At 38.2% G+C, this 12,899-nt stretch overlaps 1 protein-coding gene across 1 annotated transcript in view; it reads left to right on the forward strand.

Moving 5' to 3' along the window:
* Positions 1 to 12,899, forward strand: part of TEX14 (testis expressed 14, intercellular bridge forming factor) — a 35,768-nt gene that overhangs the window by 14,192 nt on the left and 8,677 nt on the right. The window contains exons 10-23 of the mRNA XM_069791032.1: positions 775 to 926; positions 1,742 to 1,932; positions 2,145 to 2,295; positions 2,634 to 3,619; positions 4,334 to 4,440; positions 5,592 to 5,671; positions 6,239 to 6,505; positions 7,066 to 7,166; positions 7,492 to 7,611; positions 8,248 to 8,341; positions 9,063 to 9,153; positions 10,533 to 10,595; positions 11,697 to 11,824; positions 12,634 to 12,821. Of these exons, the coding sequence (XP_069647133.1) occupies positions 775 to 926; positions 1,742 to 1,932; positions 2,145 to 2,295; positions 2,634 to 3,619; positions 4,334 to 4,440; positions 5,592 to 5,671; positions 6,239 to 6,505; positions 7,066 to 7,166; positions 7,492 to 7,611; positions 8,248 to 8,341; positions 9,063 to 9,153; positions 10,533 to 10,595; positions 11,697 to 11,824; positions 12,634 to 12,821 (2,719 nt within the window). The remainder of the gene's footprint in view (positions 1 to 774; positions 927 to 1,741; positions 1,933 to 2,144; positions 2,296 to 2,633; positions 3,620 to 4,333; positions 4,441 to 5,591; positions 5,672 to 6,238; positions 6,506 to 7,065; positions 7,167 to 7,491; positions 7,612 to 8,247; positions 8,342 to 9,062; positions 9,154 to 10,532; positions 10,596 to 11,696; positions 11,825 to 12,633; positions 12,822 to 12,899) is intronic.

Raw genomic sequence — 12,899 nt, forward strand, 5'->3', positions numbered from 1 at the left:
AAAATGGTTGAAGATTCCACACGTCACTGAGCTGGTAGTAATTAAGTGCCACCAGTGACAAAAAGAGTATTTCTTTTATGGGAGACACCATTCATTTTGTCTAGGTAAATTATTACTTACCTACATTTTTTACTTCTTTCCTGTAGTGCCGTCGGATTAGAAAGGAAGTAAAAGGCTGGTTAGACTGTAAAGAAAGAGACTAAAATTGATAGTAAACAAAACTTTGCTAATGGTAATGTCCTGAAAGAAGCAAAGATACTTCCTAACCTCCTTGCAAACTCAATTTGTTAATAAATCTTGGTGATTTCTTGGCTATTTCAGATACAGCTTACTGTGAAATGAATAACAAAAACCCCTATAGTTAAATGTGACGAGGAAGTTATCTTCTAGATGTACGTATACATTGCAGAATAAATGTTGACAGGCTAGGTGGCACCTTCTTGTATTTTGTCCGTGGTCAGAGAATGCTGGTCAGAGCTAAAAGGTTGTTTGTAAAATTCCTATTGGGAAGTTTTTTCAGCTTTTTCTGATTTCTTTTTGAGTGTAAATTTATTAAAGGTGTTACTTTCGCCAGAAAGTCTTTGCTGTAATGTGCCAAAATACATTTACTGGTGTAAAAATATTACACATTTTTATTTGCAGGTATACTCTGGACCTTTTAGGTACTTAAACTAAAAGCAGATATAACAAACTCAGGTGTTTAATTCCAAAAGGTATACCTTCTAGCTGAGTGTGCTGTATGTCCCAATTTTCAACTTTTTTCCCTTTATACAGCAAAGATGGTGGAGAACACAGTGATCTGACACGTATTCCTGTCCCAGTCCAGCTGTATAAGTGGTGCTCTCCTGAAGTAATCCTTGAAAAAGTTGTCACGGTCAGATCGGATATTTATAGCTTCTGTACAGTAGTGCAGGAGGCTTTGACAGGTATACCTATAGCTTTAGGCTTTTGTCACTAGGGTAACCCAGTGAATGTTTTCAATGCAAACTGTCAGCCCCCTAATGTCTGTTTTAATTCCCCTGTGTGACTGGACAAAACCTTGCTGTGGTGGCTCATACAGAGTTAATTTGGAAAAGGAACACTCCAGGCAGAAAACCCAAATGTTAATGACAATAGCAAAGACTCCTGGAAGCTTTTGTAAAATGTAATCAGAAAACTTAAAATTGCATAACTAAAAGGGTGAGATTAATGGTCAATGTTGGAGAGGTACAATTTTCTGTATGGTGCTTTTCTGCTGTTTATCTTTCTTCTTGATGTGAGGACAGCAAAACATTCAGTTAACTCTTTGCAATGTGCAAAATGAGCCTCTGCAGCTCTCATCTTTTTGGTCACTAAGATAACTTACAGATAATGTATTATTATTGTTATTACAGATAATGTAATGTATGTTATGCATTGACTTTGACTGGTTTCACAGTGAAATGGGATAAACACCCTAAAAATTAAACCCTATATTAGCTAGTTGGTAATGAAGAATCCAGACCATGGTTTACAGTGTAACTGTCCTCTAGAGATTGCTGTCAGCTCCCTTTAAAGCATCCACTGTTGAAATAAAATAGGGAGGATATGCCAGACTGGACTGAGTGCTTGTTTGGTTTGTGACAATAGTTGTAAATTAGGGAATGTGCAGACAATAATGCTTCAGGATCTCCGATTCTTTTATCTTTTTTTCTTTTTTTCTTTATTTTCATTAACATTGATATACAGCTTGTGACGTAAAGTCTGTATTTATGTTTTGCAGAGACCCCTCCCTGGAAAGGTCTTGAAGACTCAGTTATTAAACAGCTCGTAATTTCGGGACAGCAGTTAGAAGCAGATGTCAGACTTCCTATGCCCTATTATGGTATTGTGAAGTCAGGGCTAGAACCTAAACAGAAGAACCGCTCCATGAAGCTTCAGGATATTCAGTACATACTGAAAAATGACTTAAAGGTGACTTCCAGGATTGTAGCCTTTCATATATTTAAAACAGCAGAGTTTTGTGTCCATTCAGATTCAAGTTGTTCTGTTTAAATCTAGGTGGGAGGCAATCTAAACATTGAGTATCCTTTTCTCATCATGGAGGCAAACCACCTTAAAGGAGAAGGTAGAGACTTTGAACTCTCAAATATAGTTGGCTTTTATTCTGTTTTTTTGTATTACAGGACTTAACTAAGTCTCAAACTGGTCATGCTGATGAAACGTCAAAAGCACAAAGACCTACTGTTTTTGCAGATGTGAACATCTGTTTGGCATCAGCTTTTAGCTACCAGAGGAGAACACAGGAATTGCAGGGAAAAGAGATAACTGAGGCTGGTGAGTTTCTTTTAGCAAGATGTCATGTGTCCTTCACCTAGCATGTTCCTCAGTCCATAAAGGTCTAAGATGAATAATTAAAATGTGAGCACTTACAGATTTTATGACATAGTTTGAAAATAGAAAGCAGTTAGCGTTGGATTCTAGCTACCACCCTAATTGTTAATGTAAACTTAAGACTGTAAGTCTGGTTAATAGTTGAAATTCAGGCACACTATTTTCAGCAGAGGTGTTAAATGCTGCTCATGTAATCTCTAAAAGACATTAACTCCTAAATGTACAAAAGCAGTGTGTTTGATGGACATCTGGAGAAATGGCTTAACGCTTAAATTTTTCAGACAGCTCTACTGCCCCAAGATACTCTCTTTTTCCTGAGGAGAATAGTGCATTAGCAGACCAAGAGGCATCAACCAGTCTACAGCCAGTTGCACAGGACAAAAATCGTGACGTAGCTTCTGAACTCCAGACGACCCTCAGTGTCAGTGATGTGGATGACAGCCTCTGTAGCTTTGAAATCAATGAAATCTTTGCCAGTTATCCAGAACTTCATGAAGACTTCCTGGAAGAAGGAGCTGGATTAGGTCAAGCTCTAAACGATGAAAAAAGGCAGCAAAAGGAAGAAGATAAGGCTACCCTCAGAGACCTGGATGCATCCCCTGAAGTGCACTGTGAGGAAAAGCCGGTTTATGAGGAAGGTGGCTTTTCAGAATCGACTACAGAGTACACTACGGAAGAGGAGGAGAGCATAAGTGAGACCTCTGACCTATGCATGCTGGCACAGGTGAGACAAGATACTGGGAGAAGAGTGAGTAGTCTGTCCCAAAATGAGCAGCACATCAGCAAATGCGTCCTTAATTTAAAGATTTTTCAAAGCATGTTGCAGCAGGCAGCAGATTCCCTGTGCAGAACAGAGGAGAAACTGGACAAATTAGAGGCCACTGAAAAGCAAAAGAAGCTGCTCCAGGAAATCGGAATGAACCAGCTTTCTAAGCAAGTTTGTCAAGAAAGACATTGGAACAGATCTGATGATACTTTCCAGAATACCAATAACCCTTTTTCTGAAGTTAATACTTTTTTATGGAAGGCTATAGGTCCACCATCAAGTGACTATATTCCACCACTGATAACACATCAGGCACAAGGAGTGTTGGGTGGAGACAGCTTCCAAGCTGTTTCAAAGACAGCAAAAGAAATGCAGGCAATTCAAAATGAAAAGTGGAAGTACTTTTATGAAATGAGTAAGGGTAAAAATGAAAACAACCTTCGTGATCTCGGCTTCAGTGTGGTGAAAAGCCTGGATGATGAAATGAGCCTAGACCATGAGGTAAAGTGTTGAGCAGGGTGACTGTGTTTATCACTTCTGTATTCCTTAGCAGCTAAAGAGATGTAGTTATGGATGGTGGCCAAGAAGAGGGATGAATCTGTCTTTTAAAATATATGTGCATACCATATACTTTGTATACAGGAGTGGAAAATAGTCAGCTCAGCAGTGCAATAGTATTATTTCCTTTTTCCCCACCCACCCCAGCAAAATACTAGTCCTGTGGCTCAGGAGGGCATAAAATGCTGTACTAAAATGGAGATGGGACTGTCAGGGAAAAGGGCAAGCAGAAAAGATTTTTGTTTGTATACTTATGGAGGTCTAAGCTGTCATGTCATTGGTAAGGGCTTCTAGATCATTTTCATTTTTAAATATAAGTAGTTGACATGCTTAACCCAAAGAGAAAGAGAGAAATTCATGTACCTACCTGTTGTAGGAATAATCTTGAGTCATTTAGGTCTACTCATTCCCCTGGGAGCTACATGTTATGATAGTCTGCCTGCGTACATATGAAACCAGCTATAAATCCAGGACAGAGTTTTTACTAGGCTAAGGCCTGGAGTTGTCATCCTTTCTCATGAGCAGTGCTACTAAAATATAACCTAGGGAATAAAGCTTGTACGGTCCGGTTCTTAGTATAGCTCATAGACAGCTCAACTAGTAATTACCAGAAGCGCCCGACATGTGCTGAATCATGGCTTGTTGGACTCATTTCAGCATTTACTCCCACGTGTATCTGTAAGATGCAAAAAAAAGTTCAGCTTGCAGTGTCAGAGACGAGGTGATTCACATTCTGCAGCAAGTGGAAGTGAAGAAGAGAGGTGGTGAGTTTTGATTGTATTCACAGAAGAGTTAATTCTAGCAGAGTCATCTTGATACAACCACTGTCAAAAGTAGACACATCCAGGATCAAGGATGGCATTAAATATTTTTTCAGTAAGCCAAAAGCCATCTGTCCAATTAGGACCCTACTGTGAGTCATTGTCAGCTGAAGAGCTGACGGGGTAACTGCTACAACAGGGCAGTTACTTTTAAAGAGTGGTGTTCAGACAGATTCCAAATGCCTCTCTGATAGAGGTCAGTGATCTAAAACTATAACAGGAGAGCTATCAAATAAGTTACTAGTCAGGGTGGTTCTCTCTCTGCACAGCCTCATTCAATTCTCAGTAGAAGTACTTTGGCTTTCATAGGTGTAGGACTAGGACCTATGTTAGGGGCTGTGGGAGTAGAACAGTCTTGCTAAACCCAGTGACAACAGAGCATACGTTAGTTCATTACGTTTGCTGTGCTTTTTAATGTCATCCCTTTGTTTTTCTAAGTATGGGTACATGTTAAAAGTATCTGGCAAAATGTGTGCAAATTCATGTATCTTATTCGTTGGAAAGTTGGGGACAGGCACCTCCTTCAATGTTTGGGTCCAATCAGTCAGGAAAACTTGTAGTTTTTAAGTTGAATCATGACCCACTTGGATCAGTAAGATCTGTTGGTAAAGGACATACTTGGTTAGAACACAAATATACCAGATGCTGACATGTGGTTAGATGGTCAAGTGAATGAATTCTGGATTGGAATTGGGTTGGTGGTAGGATTGTTGTTATCCAAGTCTGAAGTTCTGAATATCTTCAGTTGTCCACTGATCACCTTACTGTCCTGAATAAAGCACACCTACATAACATTCATTGTCTGTTAGTGTTTATATAGACATATCATGTGAAAGCAGTTCACAGCTTCTGAAATCTAGATTTTAATGTACAGCTTGTCTGGTTAATCTGTAATAGACCTAAATAACTGTCTGTGCTTTCTAAGCTTCTAATGGCTCAATCTGCTAGTTCTGTTGGGTTCTTAGAACATGTGTGCTCTTAGCCTTTTAATTAACATTAAAACAACTTCTAGTCCTTTACTGAGTGGGGAATACTTAACACAATATGCTTGTGCATTAACAGAGTTTGATGCATTTCATAATGATTTATTATAGGTGCTATCCAAAATCAAGATCTGAAATTTACAGTACAAAAATAAGTGAGGAGAAAAGGATGATGCAATCAGAATGGAGGAGTAAGTAAATCAGTGTTAATTTAGCATTAATGTTAGCAAGTCTTACCGCAGTGCAGTGCATTAAAACTTCACACATTTTCTTACTTAAGAAAGATCCATGTGCCTTAATTGTTGATGCTCTATTAGCCTGTTCTTGGGTGAAAACCAAATGAGTAGGATCCTGTGTCTTGCACATTCAGGGCATAAAATAGTCACAACCACATTAAGATGGTTTGATTATAAAGCTCAAGGAATTTCTAGCCCTGTTTTGGAGGATGTAAGGGAGGGACAGCATATGAACTTAGAAAGGGTAGTATAGCAATGACCTGTGGATGGCAGTACAGGCATGAGTAATAGAGAATGCAAACTAAGAAAAAAACGGTTCATTTAAAGACTTGTCCGTATCAATTTATGCAGGTTTTAAGCTTCCCTTAAAATGGAAGGAAGTGTTTAGCTCTTTTTATGATAAAGGAGTTTACAGGCTATAACTTAGCATTTCCAAGTCTGCAGACACAAATGAAACACAGGGAATGCTTTGAAGGTCCAGATTCTGTTGTGTGAACTGGTAATTTTGTTCTTTTTGTATAGATGAAGTAAAACAAATGGCCAGAAGAGTGGCCTCAGGACAGCTAGAACTTGGCTCTCCATATCCAGCCAGTGAATACACATCTGAAAGTGAAGCAGACAGTATAAAGGAAGCCTTTCAACATGTCACTGTTAGAGTCCAAAAAAGTCAAGACCTACAAAGATACAGGTGGCAGACAGGTGATAATGTTGAGTCTTGGGATCCAGGCAGTGAGGATAGATTTCAATCTGAGGAGAGTGATCTGGAGTCTGCATTTAGAAGTTCTGGAGGTAAGGTTGAAAAACAAAAAATAATTTCTTCTCTTTTTGTCTCTCTCCCATCTCCCAGCAGATTTCAGCTTCTGTGATTTTATCACAATAATTGTCAATTTTATCTTCCAGAGTCTTGCCCGCAGAGCAGGTCAATCAGTCAGTCACTGTGAACATAAATAATAGACTAAGATGAGTATTACATGTTAATAGGTGGAGGTAATGTCCAGTGAGCTTGGAGACCCTTCATTGTCAATGATTACCATGTGTGAGCATGGGAGACCCAAAGCTTTCAAATCCATGACTATGCTTTCACACTTTATTTCTTTCAATTGGACTACAGGGATGCTTTTTCTGTAGCAGCATAGTGGGTAGTACTTTTGTAATAGTTATGGATAAAGGAACAAGGAAAGCTTCACGTGCCTAGATTAATGATGTGAGCATTTAAATATTATTTCTCCATGTTCCTGACAGACAGTGTAGTTTTACTGTCTACTCTCATTGATATTCCATCAGTGGTTCAGATCACTGACTTCATATTATTTTTTGCCTAATAATTTTATTCCATTCTGACATCCTAGGGAGAAGTTGCCAGTCACCATCACAAGATGAACAAGCAGAGTCTGGAATAGCTATTCATAAGAATTCAGTCCTTCCTCAACAAGTTGAGAATCTCACTAGAGTATGTATAGTAATCCAAGAAATCTAGTTGCAGCTACTTATCTGTGAAACAGTTTAGCCTGGTGTCTCCGTGTTGCACACTGAACTACCAAGACAGCTGATCCTTTCAGCTGTGATCTGACTAATAATCTCCCCCCTCTCCCCGCTTCTTTTTGTTTGGTTCTATAAACCATCAAGGTAATGTAAGGAGCAGGAGGTATGTTGAAACTCAGAGTGATCACATTAAATGTGATTTCAATTTGATGCAGTATTGTTTAACATTACTGACTAAAATGTTCTTTAATAGAGAGTGGAGAAAGCATCTCAAATGATGATGTCTTTCACAGGGGCATTCAAGGAAATTACATTGTTCCCTTAATTCATCTCCTGATATGTCTGAAGAATTCTTGACTCCTGATCCTCATTCTTTCCTTCCTCCTACTACTCAGGGAAGTTCACAACTAGAGGTAAAAAGAACAGAAAAGACAGGAATTAAGTCTGTGTCAAGAACTTTAGACATATGGTTTTATTATGCTCCCATTTGATTTGAAGAAAAGCTGTAGAAAATGGGAGAATGATAGTTTTTATTCTTTTCTTTTGAAATAGTATCTACAAATAAAGATCTATCTAGAAGTAAAAAATTCTAACCCTGTTCCTTTAAAGCACACACCCCTGCCCAGAGGGGAGAAACAAAACAAAACAAAAACCACTCCAAAACCTCCCCACAAAAAAGCCCCCAACCTAAAACCCCACAAACACCCAGACTCCCAGAACACCAGGGGCACGTTTTCTTAATTTGTTTACTAGGAAACTACATAATCTGTGGCTGAGAAAAGTTTTAGGCAGTTGATAATCTCAGCCTTTCCTTTACAGCTCTATCCATTGTAGTACTCGATAGCCTTAAAACAGTTGTCTTCCATTTCTTTAAGATTTGAAACTATTGTATGGACTATTAAATCCAATCCATGCTGTTTGCTGATAAGCTCTTGAAAAGTTTGTCTCTCCGTTCCGATTATTGTGAACATCATCGTGTGAGAGTTGTTCTACCCTTCACAGCTTGCCTGTGAGAAGTTGAATTTGTTTCCTTTTTCCCCTCCTTTCAGACCTCAGAAGCTGAGGGCAAATTAGAAGATGCTTGTGAAGCATTTTTACAGAAACAGTTACCTGAAGATGCAGGATCAGGTATTCAGGTTTCAGGTAAATGTGCTCTTTCTTTTGAAGGTACTTTGGAGTCAGGGAGATGGAGTCTTGTTGCACTTAGATTTTTGTCAGCAGCACTTCTGTCAGAAGGCTGGAGCTTGATTCTTCAGGGTCACTTGGTCTCTTGTTCCTCATTATTTTAACGAGTCCTAAAGGACTCGCTAAAAAAATCCTGAGGACACTCAGGATTTCGGAAGATGAGGTTTGGGCGTTGCAGTCGCTGAAATACTGTTGAGTGCAATGATTATGTACTTGCTGTGTTTCAGTTAAAAAGAACAAAACAAAACTTGTTTGCAACCTTTTTGTTTTTACCCTAGGGCTAAGTTTAATCTTTTTATGCAACATGCTGTGGTGCTGGAAACTGAATTAGAGTTGTATTTACACATTAATATTGCTGGAAGGATCTTGAGCTTAAAAACTGTAAGAGCCGACATTGTGTGTGTGCAGAATAATGGAAGGATCATTGTTGCTTCTCTAGTCTCTTAGCTCAAATTTGTAAATGTTGCGATATTCCCCAGTGCTTCAGTGGTTGAGTGTCTGGCAGCTGTGGTATGTTTATGAAAATGCATCTTTAAAACACATTTGTCTCTTGACAACAACAAAGGTCACAAGAACTAAAAAATTTAATAAAGTTGCTATTTCCTGTTCAATGAGTTGTGTTGCTTTCTTTTGTACTTGCAAAACCCAATAACGGGGAATATTTGTTATTTGTATTCAGGAGGAAAAATGCTATTTTGCAGCACAGTGACGCAGAACTCTGGCAGTAACACACTAGGAGTGAATCAGCTTAGCCATATGCCTGTAGCCAGGTAGATAGACCTACTTTTATCATTACTTCAAGCATAAATTGGGTTATAAAGCGTGCTCTTTTTATTAATTATGCTTATATATCTAATATTCAAATAAGATGCCAGTGCTGTTTTTTTAATAATTATCTACATATCATAGTTCCTTGCCAAGAAAATACTAAAAGGACTTTCACAAGTTTCAGGGGGTTTTGTCTTTTAGTGTTCAGGTTTGTTTTTTGTTTTGGTTCTGGGGTTTTTTTTGGTTAATGAGGGAGATAAAACAGGAAAAATAAGTCATGTATATGTATTACAATTCCTTTTACACTGATAAACTGTGGTCTTAAACAGAGCAAAGATAATTCAAATTAAGGCTTCAGTCATCTGTTTTAATTTTGTTAAAGCTTCGGTTTTGGAGCTCAAGTGGCATGAAGATCATGCCTTTTCCCCTCCTGTGGGAACAACCCAATGCAAGTATGCTCACTGTATCTTGCCTGCAGATAACATTAGCCCATGCTTGGAGACTTGCAGTCTCATCTATCAAACGTGAAGTGTTTATTTCTAGTATTTTTGTAAATTTTATATTCTAATAGTATGCAGAGATGTTGGGTAGAATCACCATCTCATGCTGCAAGGGGTACTTTTGCTTAAAGAGAAATAGTCCTCACCCTGCAGGTTTTTCAGCCCTGGCTTTCAGGCTTCTTAAAAGCCCCTATCCTCCCTGTAGCTCAGCTTTCCTTGTGTTCCTCCAGAGTTAGCAGCTGCTCACTTTCTCCGAGTGTGGGAGTGAGAGCTACTTTTACTGTCTGTCGGTGTTGTACTCTCTCTTCCTCCACTGGAGGAACTGAGTTACCAGTGTCAAAGGTAGGCAGCAAGTGTGTAAATACTTGGCCTTAAGGTAAAAGGTAATGGTTTTAGTTGCTCCCCCTTTGCTTAGGAATTGAACTTTTGCCAGCAGGACAGAGAGGACTGTTGCTCTCTGACTGTCTGACTAATCCCCTTAGATTCATTAGAGGCGTTCAAAAATGCCTCTTTGACCTTGAACGGGGTTGTTGCAGTTTGAGAGATTAGCTTACAATGCAGACCAATCAAAGGATGATAAAACAATGTAGTGATGTATATTTGTAGATTTTTATTTAACTTTCAGTTTTGTTTTGAAACCGTATATGTCAATTAGAAGTTTTCTCCTTACCAGATACAAATCCATGATGTGCTTAAAATGGCATTTTTCTCCTATCGCTCTCCATCTTCTAAGGTTTTAAGCAAAAAGTTTTTATGAGCTGCAGTCTCTCTCAGAGAGAAGGTAGTCCTTTAAACTTTTTGAGAGAGAGAAAACTAAATAAATTTATTTTCATAATTCTCTGAGAGGATCAATGAATATGACCTTTCTTCACTTATTCCAGTGTTGAAGCAGCACGAGAAGTGGTACTGTGGGAGCCGCAGGAAGAATGCAATGAAAAAGACGTGTAAGAGCCACAGACAATTTTATATCAAAACTTCAGCAAGTTGGTCATTATCATTGTAAAAGTTTTGTGTTGATACAAAACAGGAAGATGAGACGAACTGAGGCTGGGAGAGAGAAAACTATTTGAAGTGTTGGAAGAATATTTTCTCGTGATAAATTGGGAGATTGGTATGAAAGAGCTATCACATACAGTTGTCCTTAGTTTGAAATATTTTCATATTCATAAGTAATTAACTTACTGTTAATCTGAGTGTGCTTCGCACTGAAGTGTTAGGATTCCTTGTTTCTTCTGTCCATATTACACAGAAGAAATAAAATTAGTTTAAAGAGCGAATCATTAGTATGTAGCTAAATAAATCTTATTACAAAAATAGTCTTGTGATTGAGATTCCCAGGAAAAATTTGCAGAATAGGTTTGTGACTTAACTAGTAGAGTGAGTTTCTTTTTCCAGATAATGGAGATTTGCATAGAAATTACTGATTTGGTAACAGTAGACATCTGCTCACTTCATGGTCTTCGAAGGACAATGTAATCCAGGGTATATCTGCAGAAGATGTTGGTTTGCTTGATGTAATCCCTGTCCTGCAGCCACTTCAGAGTTTTTGTGACTTGAGTGGACATCACTGCCTGTGCAGATCTTTAGCAGTTTCAGTTTATCTGAGTAACTCTTTTAAAGGCTCCTAAGACCTACATTTAGTCTTAATTAATGGATGGTTAATTTTTGTTAAACCTTGAGGTCTTCCCTTGGCTTTGGAGAGAGTTTTCTACCTAGGGCAAGAACTTAAAATGTGAACCACTTTCTGGAGGCAGTTTCCTGAGCTTGCTTTTATAGGAGAATTATTATAATTAAGAAATCCTGTAAAGGAAGGGAAAGCAAATAATTAACCTTTTCTGTCTCCGCAAGATTATTGGAGATGGTGATCTTCAGCCTTCCAAGAATTCTGTGGGAAGTTTTCAAAGGGAATGTCTCTCTTCCTTCTGGAAAACTAGATAAGACTGAACAGTATTAAAATTTAAAGAACCTGAAAATAGCAGAATTTAGTGATTCACAAGTGTAAGAAGTGGCTATTCTAACTGTCAGAACATCTTTCCATACTTCAGATCAGCGACAGATATTCAGGATTTGTCAAGTATCCCCTGTGAGCAAGAGAACTACTACAGGGATATAGATTGTGAAACACCCAGAGTGAGTCATGCACCAACTAGCGTCAGCACTCCACTCAGCTCAGGTAACTGCAGAGAGGAAAGAAGGAAGGACCAGTGAATTACTTAACCTTTCTATGCCAGGAGTCAGACCTTTCTGCCATGACTTGCTAATGTAAAAATCATTGATGTGAATCATGGAAACTCCATTCACGTAGTACCAATGCAGAAATGTCAGGCTTGGAATAATTAACCACAAGAAATGCTGTGCCTGTTGTTTGAAATCTTATTGTTTTGGTCTGGATAGTTACAACTTTGTAGTTAGAGCCTGTTTGGTCAAAAGAAACCTCTAACCTAGAACTGAAGGAGAATTTACAGGGACACAGCTGAAAAACCCACTACCTGAAAGGTTTCTGAAAGATAATTACTTGGTAGTTAATGGTAGCCTTGATAAATCAGAAATTGGTTTAGACATTTAAAATTGGAGTGATACATGTAGACTTTAGCATTTTAAAGACGGACAATGTAATAAGCACTTAGTACGTTTTGAGTGTTGAGAAAGTGATCTCAATGTTTGTTGAACTTAAGTGTTGTTTAAGAGCAATGAATTATCATTTGCTTTGTACTTTCATTAATTTGGTGTAATACAGTAGTCAAAAATTCTCAATTGGCAGTTTTGCATAAATAATGTCTGAGGTGGAACTCCTAGGTAATCAGTTTGGACTTCCGTTTAGAGATCAATTATGGACAATAGTTTCTTAGTTTCCTGTGCAAGTCCCTGTTCAAGTACAAGAAAACTTTTTCTGCTTCCATTGAAATGTGACCAAGATACAAAAAATAAAAAAATAATTTTTCAGCTTTGCTATAATTTTTTTCTTTATTTTAATTCTAAAAGAAAAAATTCCAGTAGCCTTTGAGAAATACAAACACTGCCATGAAGTAGCTTCAGATTCTTCCTTTTGTGGTTCTCAAGAGACCTCCTCTGCAGTGTCCAGGACATTCACTACAGCCTGTGGAGAGGGAAGGAACACAGAAATTCCCTCAATTGCTTCAGGAGTTTCCTCATCTGAATTGAATGAGCCTGTAAGTCTAGAAAACTTACCTTATGTCAGCCATTCTTTAAAATATTTTTTTAAAATACTTTTCCTTAAAATGAATGCA

The sequence above is a fragment of the Haliaeetus albicilla genome, chromosome 9 (genome assembly GCF_947461875.1).
Source record: "Haliaeetus albicilla chromosome 9, bHalAlb1.1, whole genome shotgun sequence".
Lineage (NCBI taxonomy): Eukaryota > Metazoa > Chordata > Aves > Accipitriformes > Accipitridae > Haliaeetus > Haliaeetus albicilla.